Source organism: Suncus etruscus, chromosome 6 (genome assembly GCF_024139225.1).
Source record: "Suncus etruscus isolate mSunEtr1 chromosome 6, mSunEtr1.pri.cur, whole genome shotgun sequence".
NCBI classification, from domain to species: domain Eukaryota; kingdom Metazoa; phylum Chordata; class Mammalia; order Eulipotyphla; family Soricidae; genus Suncus; species Suncus etruscus.
Window position 1 is genome coordinate 133,276,867 of NC_064853.1, and position 15,136 is coordinate 133,292,002.

General features: G+C 54.9%; 1 protein-coding gene across 1 annotated transcript; it reads left to right on the forward strand.

Annotated features, from left to right (window-relative positions):
* The first annotated feature begins 486 nt into the window (after window positions 1-486).
* Window positions 487-11,214, forward strand: NEURL1B (neuralized E3 ubiquitin protein ligase 1B). The gene is made up of 5 exons (XM_049775663.1): window positions 487-496; window positions 1,114-1,659; window positions 8,354-9,112; window positions 9,812-9,937; window positions 10,622-11,214. The coding sequence occupies exons 1-5, from the start codon at window positions 487-489 to the stop codon at window positions 10,864-10,866; spliced, it is 1,686 nt and encodes a 561-aa protein (XP_049631620.1). The 3' UTR covers window positions 10,867-11,214.
* The last annotated feature ends 3,922 nt before the right edge of the window (window positions 11,215-15,136 follow it).

Sequence of the window (15,136 nt, forward strand, 5' to 3'; positions counted from 1 at the left end):
GATTGTATTTAAACAAACAAACAAACAAATAAAAAACTCACAAAGGGGCCAAATGACAGTAGATAGAAAGTAGTAGTTTGCCTTGCATGAGACTGACCTGGGTTTGATCCCTGGAATCCCATATGGGCCCCAAACCACCAGGAGTGATTCCTGAGTGCAGCGCCCTGAATACTGCTAAGTGTGGTCCAAAAAAAATTTTTTTAAATTGCATGAAGAATCAGAAGACCAGAGTCCTTCAATGAAAGAAAAGAGCCGGAGTGATAGTACCGCTGGTAGGGCATTTGCCTTGCATGTTGCAGGCCTGGGTCCAATCTGTGGTACCCCAAGTGGCTCTCTGGCACCATCAGGAGTGACCCCTGAGTACAGAGCCAGGACTAAGGCCTGAGCGTGGCCAGGTGTGGCTCAAATGCAAACCAAAAAACCAAATTGAAGGGCGCAGATAGCTCAGGGGTCGGAACACATGCTTTGCAAGTAGGAGAGCTGAATATGAGAGCCTGTCCTGGGAGCATCATTGGGTGCTCCGTTCCCCCCACCAGAAACAAACAAACAAACAAACAAAAACTGCCCAAGAAGTAGTACAGGGGTTTAGCACACACAGTATTTGAACCTGAGCACAACCAGAACTGAATTCCAATGGGACCTAACTCTCTCTCTCTCTCTCTCTCTCTCTCTCTCTCTCTCTCTCTCTCTCTCTCTCTCTCTCTCTCCTCCCTCCTCTCTTCTCTCTGTCCTCTATTTCTCTTTCCTCTCTCTCTGTCTCTCTCTCCGTCTCCTCTCTGTCTCTGACTCTGTCTCTCCGTCTTTCTCTTTCCTCTCTCTGTCTGTCTCTCCCTCTCTCTTTCCTCTCCCTATCTCTGTCTGTTCTCTCTCTCTCCTCTCTGTCTGACTGTCTCTCCATCTCCCCCTCTTTCTCTTTCCTCTCTGTCTCTGTCTCTCCCTCTCTCTTTCCGCTCTCTGTCTCTCCCTCACTCTCTCCTCTCTGTATCTCTGTCTGTCTCTCTCTCTCCTCTCTGACTCTCTCTCCGTCTCCATCTCTCTGTCTCGCATCTCCCCCCTTTCTCTTTCCTCTCTCTGCCTCTGCCTCTCTGTCTCCCTGTCTCTCCCCGCTCGCAGACTCCAGTCCGCCCACCCGGCTGCTGGCCACCCGGCCGTGCTGCGGCCCCGGCCCCGAGCGGCGGCCCGTGCCGGGCGAGGCGCCGCGCTTCCACGCGCTGGCCAAGGGCAAGAACGTGCGCCTGGACGGCCACTCGCGCCGGGCCACGCGGCGCAACAGCTTCTGCAACGGCGTGACCTTCACGCAGCGGCCCATCCGGCTGTACGAGCAGGTGCGCCTGCGGCTGGTGGCCGTGCGGCCGGGCTGGAGCGGCGCGCTGCGCTTCGGCTTCACGGCGCACGACCCGTCGCTCATGAGCGCGCACGACATCCCCAAGTACGCCTGCCCGGACCTGGTCACGCGGCCCGGCTACTGGGCCAAGGCGCTGCCCGAGAGCCTGGCGCTGCGCGACACGGTGCTGGCCTACTGGGCCGACCGCCACGGCCGCGTCTTCTACAGCGTCAACGACGGCGAGCCGGTGCTCTTCCACTGCGGCGTGGCCGTGGGCGGCCCGCTCTGGGCGCTCATCGACGTCTACGGCATCACCGACGAGGTCCAGCTCCTAGGTAGGTGGACGGGCCGCGCGGGGCGCGTCGGGGGCCCCGACTCCGCCAGGACCCCAGAGGGCGAGTGCCGCTGGGCATCTGAATCGCTTGGCATTCCGCGGCCCTCCCGAAGTGCAGACGGAAAGACAGGTTCAGGATCGGTCAGTGGCTTGCAGGGCATTCCAGGCGCGGTGGAACGCCAGGCCCCAAAGTCTGGACGTGTTCTCCTCCTCCACCGTACACTCCTCATTCCCTCCTTCCCACTTGTGCTTTCTTTGCCCCGCTGTCAGAATGCAGAGCCCCGGTATGAGAGCTTGGGTTTGAGTTTGTGACGGGAGGGGAGGAGAGGAGAGGGGTGGTGGTTGTTTTGTTTGGGGACCACACGCAGCACTGCTCGGGTCTTACTCCTGGCTCTGCGCTCTGGAATCACTCCTGTTTGGTGTATAAGGGACCATCTGGGATGCGGAAGGTCAATCCTACTTGGCCTGAGTGCAAAGCAAATGCCCTTCCCGATGTACCATACGATTGTTCTGGCCCTGAGTTTGGGGTTTTGTGTGCTTTAAGTTTCGTCTTGTTTTGTTTTGGCTTTAAGCTCTCCTGATGGTAATCAGGGCTTATTCCTGCTCAGTGCTTGGGGGAAGGGGTGTGATTGACTCTTGGAGGCTGTTCAGAGTGGAAAGGGGAGACTAAACCTGGGCTTCACGTAAACCTGGGCCGAACTTAGCCTATTGAGTCTCTCTCCCACCTAAATGTGTGCTTCTAGACTCGTCTGTAACCCGAGTACTTTCCCCACTTGCCCCTCAGACGCTGCCCCATTGTCATCAAGATTCTCATATCTGGGGTTACTTTCATTATTGTTGTATTGTTGCTGCTTTTGGCTTTGGGGCTATACCAGGTGGTGCTCATGGCTTACTCCTGACTCTGTTCAGGGATCACCCCTGGTAGTGCTTGGGGCCTATAGGGAATGCCGGGTTGGTCACACGCAAGAACTACTGTACTACCACTTTGGCCTGGCCTTTGTTGTTTGTTCTTTGTTGTTTTTACTTCTTTTGGGGTGGGTCCATACTTGGCAGTGCTCAGGGCTTGTTTACTCCTGGCAGTTACTTGGGGGACCATATGGGATGCCAGGGATCAAATCTTGGTTGGCTACTTACAAGGCAAGTGCCTACCTGCTGTTATATCTTTCTGGCCCCTCTTTTTGATTATGGATCACACCCAGCTATACTCCGGGCTAACTTCTGGTGGACTCAGGGATCCATATGTGGTGATGGAGATCAAACCTGGGTCAACTGCTTGAAAGACAAATTCCCTACCTACTGTGCTCTCTCTCCATCCCCACTTTGTGCCTGTTCTTCAACTTGGTGGTAGGGAATTTGCATCTGTCCACCCCTTCCTCTGGGTACACGAGCTGACATTCATTCATTTGTACTGTTGGACTGTGTGGATCAGCCTTTTCTCTTCTATCTGCTGCGGATCCTTTGGTATATTTGGTGCTATATATTGGCATCTTGAGATGAGAGAGACCCTGGCCCAGGCTCTTCAAACTCCCCCAACCACCAATGGAATTCTAAGTAAGGGGGTGTTTGATATCAGGTAACCCTCGGCTTCACACCTGACTTGATGTCGGGTGACCCTCGGTTTCACACCTGCCCGTTGTGTGATGTTAGCCAGATAGCTGACCCTCTCTGACCATCCATTTCTTCTTCTGGAAAGGGGTTCAGGGGGGTCACCCAGGCTATGGCATTAAGAAGACTCCAGGTGATCTGGAGTGATAGCACAGCAGGGAGGGCATTTGCCTTGCATGCAGCTGACCTGGGTTCAATCCCCGACATCTCATATGGTCCCCAACTCAAGCACCTCCAGGAGTGATCTTTGAGCAGAGAACCAGGAGTAACTCCTGAACACTTCCAGAAGTTGCCCCCCAAAACACCAACAAAACAAAACAAACCAACAAATGAACGAACAAAAAAGACTCAAGGAATTGCAGCTCAAAAATGAGGGAAATGAGTGTCTTCTCTTGGAGTGCCACAGCAAGAGGCTGGAGGCCAGATGTGGCAGACCTGAGTGAGGAGAAGTAATGAAGGTCTAGGGAAGGCTTTGCAGGTGGGACACCCAAACTCCATCCCCGGTACTACCGGATCTTCTGAGCATCACCAAGGAGTGACCAAGCTGGGAGTAGCCTCTGTGCACCACCATAGTGTGGCCCCAAAATGCAGAAAGCCACAACAAAGATGGAAGATTGCAAATAGCTCCACCCTCCAAAGTGGGACTCTCTAGGTTTCTTACCATCTATACACAAACATGCATACATACATACACACATGCACACATACTGCACACCTCTATTTTGGGGTTCTGTTCCCACTGAGCAAGGGATCAGCCCCACTGATCATCACCTGGTCCCTCCAGCAGCAGCCAAAGTAGCCACCTCATTGGCTGGCATGGATAAGGACCTTTAAAAATACAAGTGATAGACAGCAGGAAAGGTGTTTACCTTGCTCATGGCCAACTAGGCCTCAATCTTGGGTTCCCCGAGCCCCATCGGAAGAAGCAGAGCCAGGAATAAGCCCTGATCACTGCTGAGTGTGGCCCCGGAAAGAAAACATGGAGACTGGAGAGACAGTACAGTGTATAGGGTACTTTGGGAATACATGCGACCAACTGGGATTCAATACCAGCACAGTACGCCATAGAGTCCTCCCAGCTCCACCAAGAGCAATCCCTGAAAACCACCAGGTGAGGCCTCAAAAAGAAAAGCAACACAGGAAAAAAGAAGAACTAGCCATGTCAGAAACAGTCCATATTGACTGAGGGTCTTCTCTTTAAGACTGATGTCCATGTACTAGGCCCTCCTGCGTTCTGTACTTTTGGAGACAATGAACAGACAGTCCTGACATTGGGGTCACATGGCAGAAGTCCAGCCCTTTCTCACCTCCAGTAGCACCTGTTTGCCAAGAGCAGGTGTACCTAGCCCTGAGTCTCAGACCCAAGTTCACAGATGCAGATCCAAGGACAGAGGCAATTAGAAGGGATGTCCCTCAGTGGGTCATGGGGCAGGAGCAAATCTCACTTCCTGTCTGGTAGCTATGAATGATCTGCTGTTGTCCATGAACATCCCATAGGTGCTGAGGTTGCTTTTTTAATCAGAAAGGGGCAATATTTTATTTTCTTTCTGGATATAGGAGATACTGGGAACTTGTCTGGCTGCAACCATAGCATCATGAATGTTTCCTTCACAGGTCAAGGGCTACTTGACATTGGTTATATCTGAAGAAAGGAATTATAGACCTTTCCCTCCAGCACCTCAGTTGATCAATTATGCTTTACATGGGCCAGAGCAATCGTAGGGCACTTGCCTTGCATGAGCCGATCTAGGTTCAGTCCTTGACACCCCACATAGTCCCCAAGTCCTGCCAGGAGCGAACCCTGAGTGCTGCTGAGTATGGCCCAAAAACAAATCAAAGCAAACAGATTATGATTTACACAGAAAAGTCACATAGGGCTGGAGATTGGTTCCAGGAAGCTGAAGTGCAGGCTTTGTATTCAGACGTCCTGGGATTGGTCTCTGGCACCACATGAGTCTCTGAGCACTACCAGGAATAACCCTGAAGCACAGAGCCAGGAATAGCCCCCAGGATGGCCAGGTGTGGCCCCAAAAGAAAATTCACATTGGCTCAGAGAGATAGTAAAGCAGCAGGACACTTCCCTTTAATGTGGCCAACCCAGGCTCAATCAGCAGTCCCTCAAAGTGAGTGATCCCTGAGCACAAACCCAGGAGTAAGCCTTGAGCACTGCTGAGTGAGGCACTGAAACCAACAACCAGAGAAGGCTGTAGAGCACACACAGGAACAAAGACTTTGTTCTGTCCCAGCACTCGTGCCCCCACGACATCAACAAGCATAGGTCTAGAGACCCCCCAGAACTGACAGGCATAGCCCTACAGGATGACCCTGGAGATACCCAGCACTGTAGCATCCTTGGACTCTTGGGTGTAGCAGGCCCACCCCAGGCCCTTCATTGTTTTCATCCTGGGCCAGCCAGTAAGGGAGAAAGGTCCCCCTAGCCAGGACCTTGGGAGACCAGGAGCCAGCCTGCCACCTACTGCTGCTGTGAGGTGCTGCCTCTGACAGATTGGCGGCAGGGGCCCTTTCCCTGCCGGGCTCTAGAGCTAAGTCCTGCCCAAGGATGACTGCATTTTTAGGCCCAGGATCCTGACCTCCCCAACAGAGCTCAGCAAGAATTTCTGAGATACCAGACCTTGAGTGTTGCTCAGGGTCTGTAACGCTGCACCCAGTGATGCTCACCATGTGCTGGTGAACAAATCAGGGCTGGCCTTGTACCAGGTATGACCCTTCGCTCCCTCTGGCCCCACAAATACACTGTTTTTTGGAGGGGGGTGTTGAGCCACACCCAGTGACACTCAGGAGTTACTCCTGGCTAGGCACTCAGAAACGGCTCCTGGTTTGGGGGACCATATGGGAGGCCAGGGGATCGAACCACAGATGCCCTACAGCTTGCACCACCACTCTGGCCCCTAATACACTTTTTTAAAAATAGGAGCGACTCTCTAGGGTTTTCAGAAGACTGGGATGTCCAGCGGACCATCCCATCGGGGATCCAATGGTATCAGGGCTCCAGCCCTCTGAATTCTCTCCCTGGCTCCCATGTTTGGATAATGGACTGTGCAGGGGAAGGTATCCAAGACAGTATTGACAAGTTAGTAATTACTGACTCTGCGAACGCAGCACCTATTATACTATCAGTGTTTATTTTTCAATAATATAATAAATTGGGGCTGGAGAGATAGCACAGAGGTAAGGTGTTTGCCTTGCATGCAGAAGGACGGTGGTTCGAACCTCGGCATCCCATATGGTCCTCTGAGCCTGCCAAGAGCAATTTCTGAGCGCTGCCGGGTGTGACCCAAAAAACAAAAAACAAACAAACAAATAATACTATATAAATTGTCCGTGGCAGCGTCCCCTGCTGGATGACCACTGTGCAAACTGCTGAGTGTGATTGGAGAGGGCATGGTTGGTCTCAACAGGACTTCGTTATGCTTTGGGTTGAGAGGGGAAAAAAAAAACAACCACCATTTAATTTCCTATTTGAAATTAACTTTCTATCTTCCTAAAGATTAAGACCTCTTATCAGATGGGGGTGTTGACCACCACTCTCATTTCACTTTCTGACTTTGACAAGAATCGGTAGCATGAAGAACTTTTTGTTTCGTTTTGTTTCTGGGCCACATCCAGTGGCGGTCAGGGGTTACTCCAGGCTCTGCACTCAGATATCACTCCTGGCAGTCTCAGGAGACCATATGGGTCACAGGGGGTTGAACCCAGGTCAGCCACGTGCAAGGCAAATGCCCTACCTGCTGTGCTATCTTCTGCCATCCTGAAGAACTTTATTTTTCACTAACATTCAAAATTAATCAAAATGGGCCAGAGGAATATTACAGCGGGGAAAGCACTTGACTTGCATGCGGGTGACCTGGGTTTGATCCCTAGTGTCCCATATGGTACCCCAAGCACCACTAGGAGTGATTCCTAAGTGTGGAGCCAGTAGTGAGCCCTGAGCATCTCTGAGCATGACTAAAAAATAAATATCAAGTTACTGAAAAGACTTTGATCACAACTGTGACTTAAAAGAAAGTTTATAGACTGTGCCCAACTCGGGGGCTACTTCTGACTCAGCTCAGGAGTGACCCCTTATGGTGCTTGAGGAACTTGTCGGGTGCCCAGGTTCAGGGAGAGTCAGCTGCATGCAAGGCAAACCCCTCACCTCCATCTCTCTGGCCTGGGTTCAACTTCCCTTACTGGAATCTTCCCTTTCTGCAATGCTTATTACCAATACAGCCTGGGGAACACCTATTTGGTGTTTGTCTCTGTGTCTCTGTGTCCACACACTTAGTTGGTCCCTCTGAATGGTCCTGCCTGCTAGGACACCAGTCCAACAGGGACAGCGACCGTGTTTCTGGATGGTGACGGGACCTCTGAGTGACTGTGACACTGTGAGGACAGTCTTCACCTGTCTTTCAGAACTGGAAACTGTGGACCAGTGTGGCGACACCTCTTAGCTGCTGTGTGCCTGTGTTCTTGTTCCCTGACCTCTGTGCACCCCTGCCCCCTTTTCTGTCCGCACAGACCTCTCGAGCTGTGAAACTGGCTGTTCCGAGGAGCTTAGAACGTCCCATACCCCATGAATCAGGTTCCAGACACCCGACTTTGCCCTTTTTCTTTGAGCCTGTGTTCCAAAGAGGACGTTGACAGGAAGGGATCTGCCTTTTATATCTTCCAAAGTCAGAAATCCTCGAGAAAGAGGAGGAGGGGGAGGAAGAAGATAAAAAGGGAGGTGGAGGGATAGGACGCTTGGTTTGCATGCGGCTGACCGGGACTTGATCTCCGACGTCCCATGAGTCCTGAGCACAGATCCACGGGTGGTCCCTTGGCACAGAACAAGAAGGAGCGAGCCCTGCGCATCGCTGGGTGTGTCCTCCCTCAAAGCCACGCTAAAACCCCGTCGCCGGGAGTGGGGGCCAGAGGTGGTCAGGCCTGCTACACAGCCCACCGGGTTTGATCGGCAGCATCCCGCGCGGTCCCCAAGCGCCAGGCGCGACCCTCTGCCGAGCCCCCCAATCCAGCCGCCCAACAAACGAGACGGGAGGGGACAGCGCTCTGCCCTCCGCGTCCCTCACCGCGGCCTTCTGTCCCCGCAGAGAGCGCCTTCGCGGACACGCTGCCCCCCGCGCGCCTGGGCCAGGCCCGGCTCAGCGCCTGCGCGGCCCCCGGCAGCCTGGACGCCGCCAACCTGGACAACAACGAGCTGGAGAGCGGCCAGGTGGTGGCCAAGCTGGGCCAGCTGGCGCTGGGCCGCGCCCCGGGCCCGCCGCCCGCCGCCCCGCCGCCGCCCCCCGCGCCCGCGCCCGGGGCCCTCGCCGCCGCCGCCGCCATCCCCTGCGCGGCCGCCCGCGACCGGCCGCGCCCCGCGTCCTCGCCCGCGCTGCTCGAGGCGGACGCGCGCTTCCACGCCACGCGCGGGCCCGACGTGAGCCTGTCGGGGGACCGGCGCGTGGCGCTGGCGCCGCGGCCCGACGGCGGCCGCACGCTGGTGTTCGCCGAGCGGCCGCTGCGGCCCGGCGACGGCCTGCTGGTGGAGGTGGGCCGGCCCGGGCTGGCGGCGCCCGGCGCGCTGGCCTTCGGCGTCACGTCGTGCGACCCGGGCGCGCTGCGGCCCGCCGAGCTGCCGGCCGACCCCGACGCGCTGCTGGACCGCAAGGAGTACTGGGTGCTGGCCCGCGCCGGGCCCGTGGCCAGCGGCGGCGACGCGCTCAGCTTCACGCTGCGGCCCGGCGGCGACGTGCTGCTGGGCGTCAACGGCCGGCCGCGCGGCCGCCTGCTCTGCGTGGACACCAGCCAGGCGCTCTGGGCCTTCTTCGCGCTGCGCGGAGGGGCCGCCGGCCAGCTGCGCCTGCTGGGTGAGTGTCTCCACCTGCCTGCCCGCCCCATCCGACACACTGCACAGAGTGCACGGCCCGGTCGCCCCCAGATCCGTGGCAGTTTGCAGAGAAACACACACACACACACACACACACACACACACACCCCTAAATCCATGGCAGTTTGCAAAGAAACACACACACACACACACCTAAATTCATGGCAGTTTGCAAAGAAACACACACACACACACACACCCCTAAATCCATGATAGTTTGCAAAGGAATCACACACACACACACACACACACACACATACACACACAAATCCATGGCAGTTTGCAAAGAAACACACACACACACACACACACCCTAAATCCATGGCAGTTTGCAAAGAAACACACACACACACATGCCCACCCCCCTAAATCCATGATAGCTTGCAAAGGAATCACACACACACATGCCCACCCCCCTAAATCCATGATAGTTTGCAAAGGAATCACACACACACACACACACACACACACACATCCATGGCAGTTTGCAAAGGAGTCACACACACACACCCCTCAAAAATATGGGTGTATATGCACTGAGTTCAGGAAGAGCTGAACCAAGGTGCTGAAAGATTGGGCACATGGGTGGATTTAGAAACAGCTGGATTTAGGCATTGAAGGGGATCAGAACTGAGCAAGGCCCCACTCCTGCTGCCTAATGGAGTCTCTCTGGTCCCAGGCACCCTGCAGTCCAGTCCTGCAACCACCACGCCCTCCGGGTCCCTGAGTGGCTCCCAGGATGACAGCGATTCCGACATGGCCTTCAGTGTCAACCAGTCATCCTCTGCCTCAGAGTCATCTCTGGGTAAGGAATTGGGACACTCCTGGGACAGCAACTCCACCTCTCTGTGCCTTCCTGAATCGAGGCATCAAGGCACTGTTATCTTCCTAGCAGTCCCGCAGCTGGGGAAGCAAGGGTGGGAGGTGGAGCAATGGAAAGAAAGCAGGAAAGGCATTTGCCTGACATGAGGCGGATGAACCTCAATCTCTGGCATCCCATGGGGTCCCCTGAGCACTGCTAGGTGTGGCCCCAAAAGAAAAACAAAACCAGGGGCGCAAGCATTGTAGTCCAGTAGGGATGTCATTTGCCCTACATGTGGCTGACAAGCTTCAATCTCCTGCATCCCATAGGATCCTCCAAACCCACCAGGTGTGAATCCTGAATACTAAACCCTGGGCACTACTGGCTGTGGCCTAAAAACAAAAACAATAGAGAGGGAGAGTGAAAGGGGAGGGAGGGGGGGAGGGAGGGAGAGAGAGAGAGAGAGAGAGAGAGAGAGAGAGAGAGAGAGAGAGAGAGAGAGAGAGAGAGAGAGAGAGAGACCTGCTTAAGGTCAGGCCACAAATCTAGCTGGACCCCACTTTAGTGCACCCCCCATTGTTCCTGTAGTGTATTCTGCCATGGGAATTCTCCCATAGAAACTACAGACACCCAACCATTAAAGCCTGCCCTCTCTCTCTCTCTCTCTCTCTCTCTCTCCTCCTACAGTGACGGCCCCCAGCTCCCCACTGAGCCCCCCTGTCTCCCCCACGTTTTGTGCCCCAGAGCCGGCGGGCAGTAAGAACAGCGAATGCACTGTGTGCTTCGACGGCGAGGTGGACACGGTCATCTACACGTGCGGACACATGTGTCTGTGCCACAGCTGCGGCTTGCGGCTCAAGAGACAGGCACGGGCCTGCTGCCCCATCTGCCGGAGGCCACTCAAGGACGTCATCAAGATTTACCGGCCCTAACGCCGATGCGCCCAGCTGCTTCCTCTCTCTGAAGCACCCCCAGACCTGGATGGGCCAGACCCGCTGGAGAATCCAGAGGCCACAGCCAGCTAGCTCAGTGGCCCCTCTCCAGGGCTGGGCATAGCCAGACCTTCCGAGATGAGGCCTCTGCAGGGGAGCTCAGAGCCCACCCCAGCTTGGCTAAGGGGTACTCTGGCTCCAGAGTGCTTTGCACCCTGCAAAAGGCCATCTCAAGAGCAAGTTCAGGACCTGCCTGCTATGGCCTGTCCTGCCCTGGGCCAGGTCCCAGGTCCTCGAGTGGGCACTGCATTTTGCTGGGGTGGGGAAACAGAAAGAAAAGTGGGTGAGTGTGAGAGAACACAAGGTGGGGGGGTATTTAAAAGGGAGGAAGGTGCAATCAAGAGGGGGCTCGAGGGGTCACTCTTTATGGGACCCTGGCAGCTGGTGGTGAATGTCTGGGAGCCTGCCCTCACAGGGCTTGAAGAGCTGGGCAGGGGGATCACAGGGTGACAGGGGGGGCAGAAAATGGGTCTTTGTTTACAGCTCCAGAGCAGCATCAACTAGAGGAGGGGGCGGTGGCAGTGTTTGAGAGAAGAAAAGGACAATTTGCTTCCCCATTCTGCTGGCTCTTTCTCCTCACACCTGCCAGCCCTTTTCTGCAGACTCCCGAGCCCCCACCTGTCCTCCCTTCAGCCACGCCCCTGCTCCCTGCTCAAGGGAGCTCCCAGTGTGTTTCTTAGTCTCATTTGCTAGGCCGGAGGTGGAGGATGGGGGAAGGAGATTGACACCCCGGGGATTGAGCTGCGCAGAGCCCACCAGTGCTGTGAGGACAGCCTGCTCCTCTGCTGTGCCCCCCAGCCCGAGGTTCTGATCTACCCTCCTCTTCAAAGTCACCGGAGCTTCTGATTTGGGAAGCAGACACACACACACACACACACACACACACACACACACACACACACATACCCTCATTTCAGTTTTGGCTGCAGAACCTCACAGGAGTTCCAGTAACTTCATGTGCCAGAATGGGCAGGGCCTCATGTGGGCCTGGGCAAAAGGTTAGATGCCCAAGAGGGGCACAATCAGCTGCCATCATAAGCCCAAATGGGCTCCTCAAAGTGGGGGAGAAGCAGCACTTCCCACCCTGCTGCATGTGTCAGCCCCGCCCCACTCCGAGTCCCAGTGACTCCTGGAAACCTGACAGAGAGGGCTGCAGCCCAGAGTGACCCCACGGACCAGTCACCTGGAAGAAAGGCCCAAGTCTGTTGAAGTGGTTCTGCAGCTCCAAATATAAACCCCTGCTCCCAGGAGAAATTGGGGGTAGGGTGTTTAATTTTTGAAAACCAGATGTTTTCTGATGCCCCAGCCAGGCTCAGAGCTCCTGAAGGAATTTCTGTCACCACTTTCCTCTGTCCAAGAGGAGGGCAGGAGGCCTACAGGGGTGGGAACCCTCTATATACAGCATCCCTGTGCCCCTCAGTGACAGCTGAGCTGGGAACAGCCTATATGCGCTGCCGAGGCTGAACACTGCCAGGCCCCACTGCCAGGCCTGAGCGCCACGGGGTTCCCCGGCTCACTCTGCGCCCAGGCCTCGAAGCTGGTGTTCTTTCCACTCAGTGAAACACGGTACTGTTCCTGTAGCTCTGCTCCCAGGGAGTCACGCCCCTTCCTAGCTCTTCCCCTAACCTGGGTCCCAGACCACTGAGACCCAGTCCGGCTGAGTTTCCTTGAATCAGCCCACGGGAGAGCTGCAGGGCGTTCCAGCCCTTCCACTCTACCCCTACCCCCCAGGCCCCAGAGGACCGAAGTCCTCCTGCCTGAACTGAGTCCAGGCTTCAGTTTCATGGGGGTGCCCACTAGGGGAGGTCGGGAGAAGAGGCCAAAGGTCTGCTGGTATCCCCATCCTGGGATAAATGGGGGAGATTGGAGGATAGCCCCTTCTCTGACTCTTGAGTCTGTTCGTCTTGAACTACCAAGATAAAGAGGAGTCTTTTCCAAGTCACCCCCTCTCGACCTGGACTCACCCGCAGGACAGGGCCGCTCTGGGATTTAGCAATCTGGGCCAGTGGGTCCCTGATATGGCAGCACTTTGAGGCCACTGGGGGCACTCACCTGTGCAGGTCTGTGGGGACCCCACACCCAGATCCTGTGCCCCAGCCAGCAGGCACAGGCACTCATTAAATGCCTGCTGAACCCCGCTTTGGGGAGGGAGTGTTCTCCACCTTTCTTCTGAGGCCACACATAGCCATTCACCAATCCCTAGAGCTGGCCAGTCATGGGGGCCTGGCCTGACCCAAAGGGTCAAGAGGCCCATGCATGGGGCCTTTCTAGCCATTCTGATGCCTGGGGGTGCTGACTTGGTGACCCAACCCCCCAGACTGAGCTGTTGACCACAGTCTCTGGCCATACACACGAGCAGCCATACCCCACAACTGCCCCCTCTTGGCAGTCACCCTCTTTTTCTAGCCCTCAGAGAACCTCAGTCAATTCCAGTGGGGTGCTCGGGGCCTTGTGGAGGGCACCCCAGTCCAGCCGACCCTGTGTCTGCCCCACTTTCGGCAGAGGGACACCGGCTCAGGAACACGTGGCGTCCTGCCACAGATGTCTCAGTATCTCCTTGTCTCCCCATCTTTTCCAGGCCCTCTGAAACGATTTGTACAACATTCTGTCTGTGCCTTATGAAAGCGTCTGCGCACTTTCTGATCCTTTTTGTTTTAATTTTATTAAAGCAACTTAAAAAAGTGGGGGCAGCAGTGGGGACCTACCTGATGGCAGGAGACCCCGTGTCCTGCCTTAGGTTTCTGTCTCTGCTGAGGGAACAACTTGGGGTCCCCTTGCCCCCTAGCCCCTGTGTACAGGGCGATCTTGTCGTCCTCTTTTTCTGATTCAATACTGTGACCTCGCCGATGCCCTCTCATCATCAGTGGGCGGGTTCTGTAGCACATTCGAAAAACCTGGGGGGTGGGTAAAAGGTTGGGGAGGGTGGACTCTGGTCCTGCGTGTTGTGCTTTTGTGTGTTGTTTTTTCTGTTCATTTTTATCTGTTTTATATTAATGTCATTTTCCTGTTTAAAAAAAGGAAGAAAACACTCAGGCTTGTTCAGGTCGTCAGAACGTGATTCTAAAGCTCACAGCCGCGCACCGCTGGGCTGGGACGAAAAAGGCACGGCAGTATGATGATGGCAGTGTGGGGCTGAGGGCTGTTGCTGGTCTCTGCCACAGTATGGGAGGAAAATCATGGTGCTCAGACCCACGGAAGTTGTTGCCGCTGGCTCAGTCACGGAAGTTGGTGCCGCTGGCTCAGTCACACCTAGACACGGAGATTGTGGCACCTACAAACTCCAGCAGCAATGTTGCTACAAGGGCATTGTGGGGAGCTGAATCAGGGGCTGAGCTCAGGCTTTTACACACACACACACACACACACACACACACACACACACACACACACACTTAACTCAATCACACATACCTTGGAAAGAAAATAAAAATGTCGGTGCTGGGGAAGCTAAATAACACTGCTGAGGCAATACTGGTGTTTTACAAATTTCTATTGGGACTTTTAACCTCGACATGTTATTCAGAAACAGTTGCCTCACCAGAACTACCAGGAAAAACAACCGAAACAGCTGCCCTGGCTGGAATTTGCCAGGAATTCCCAGGCTGTGGAGTTTCAGATCCAAATTTAGTCATGGCTCAGATAAAGGCCTAAGAGTCCCTGGTGAGGTCAGGATACGAGTGGGCCATTTGGGTGGGGCTTTTTCCAGGCCAAGCTTCAGGACCCAGATTCGGGGGGTGTAGCAATGGCTTCACAAGTTGGGGAGATGGGGGAAACAAAGGAGTAGCTGGCTTGTAGCATCAGCCTGACTCGGCAACAGAGTTTACGAAACTGCACTTAGTTCAGGCACTCACTATCATATGACCAACTCTACCTCCATCCCAGCCCCGCAGAGTCCCAGAATACTGCTAGGAGCAACCCTGAACCTCTGGTCCTGAAAAAAAAAAAAAACCCAACCATTGCTGGCTCTGGCCCCAAAACCCATAAAGGCCTCCCCAAAATCAAAACACCCCGCACTTTGCCAAAACAATAGCATACTTTTCACACTCTTGCTGGACAAGCACTGCACAACGAGGTCCCTTCAGGCTATCACTGGCCCCCAGTGCTCTGACTTTAGAGAAAAGAAAATCCTTTGAGGCTGGGGAAAACTCAGGAGTTGAGTCTGACTTGTGCAAGTTCGATCCCAGCATGCTTTGGGACATGGCTGGACTAT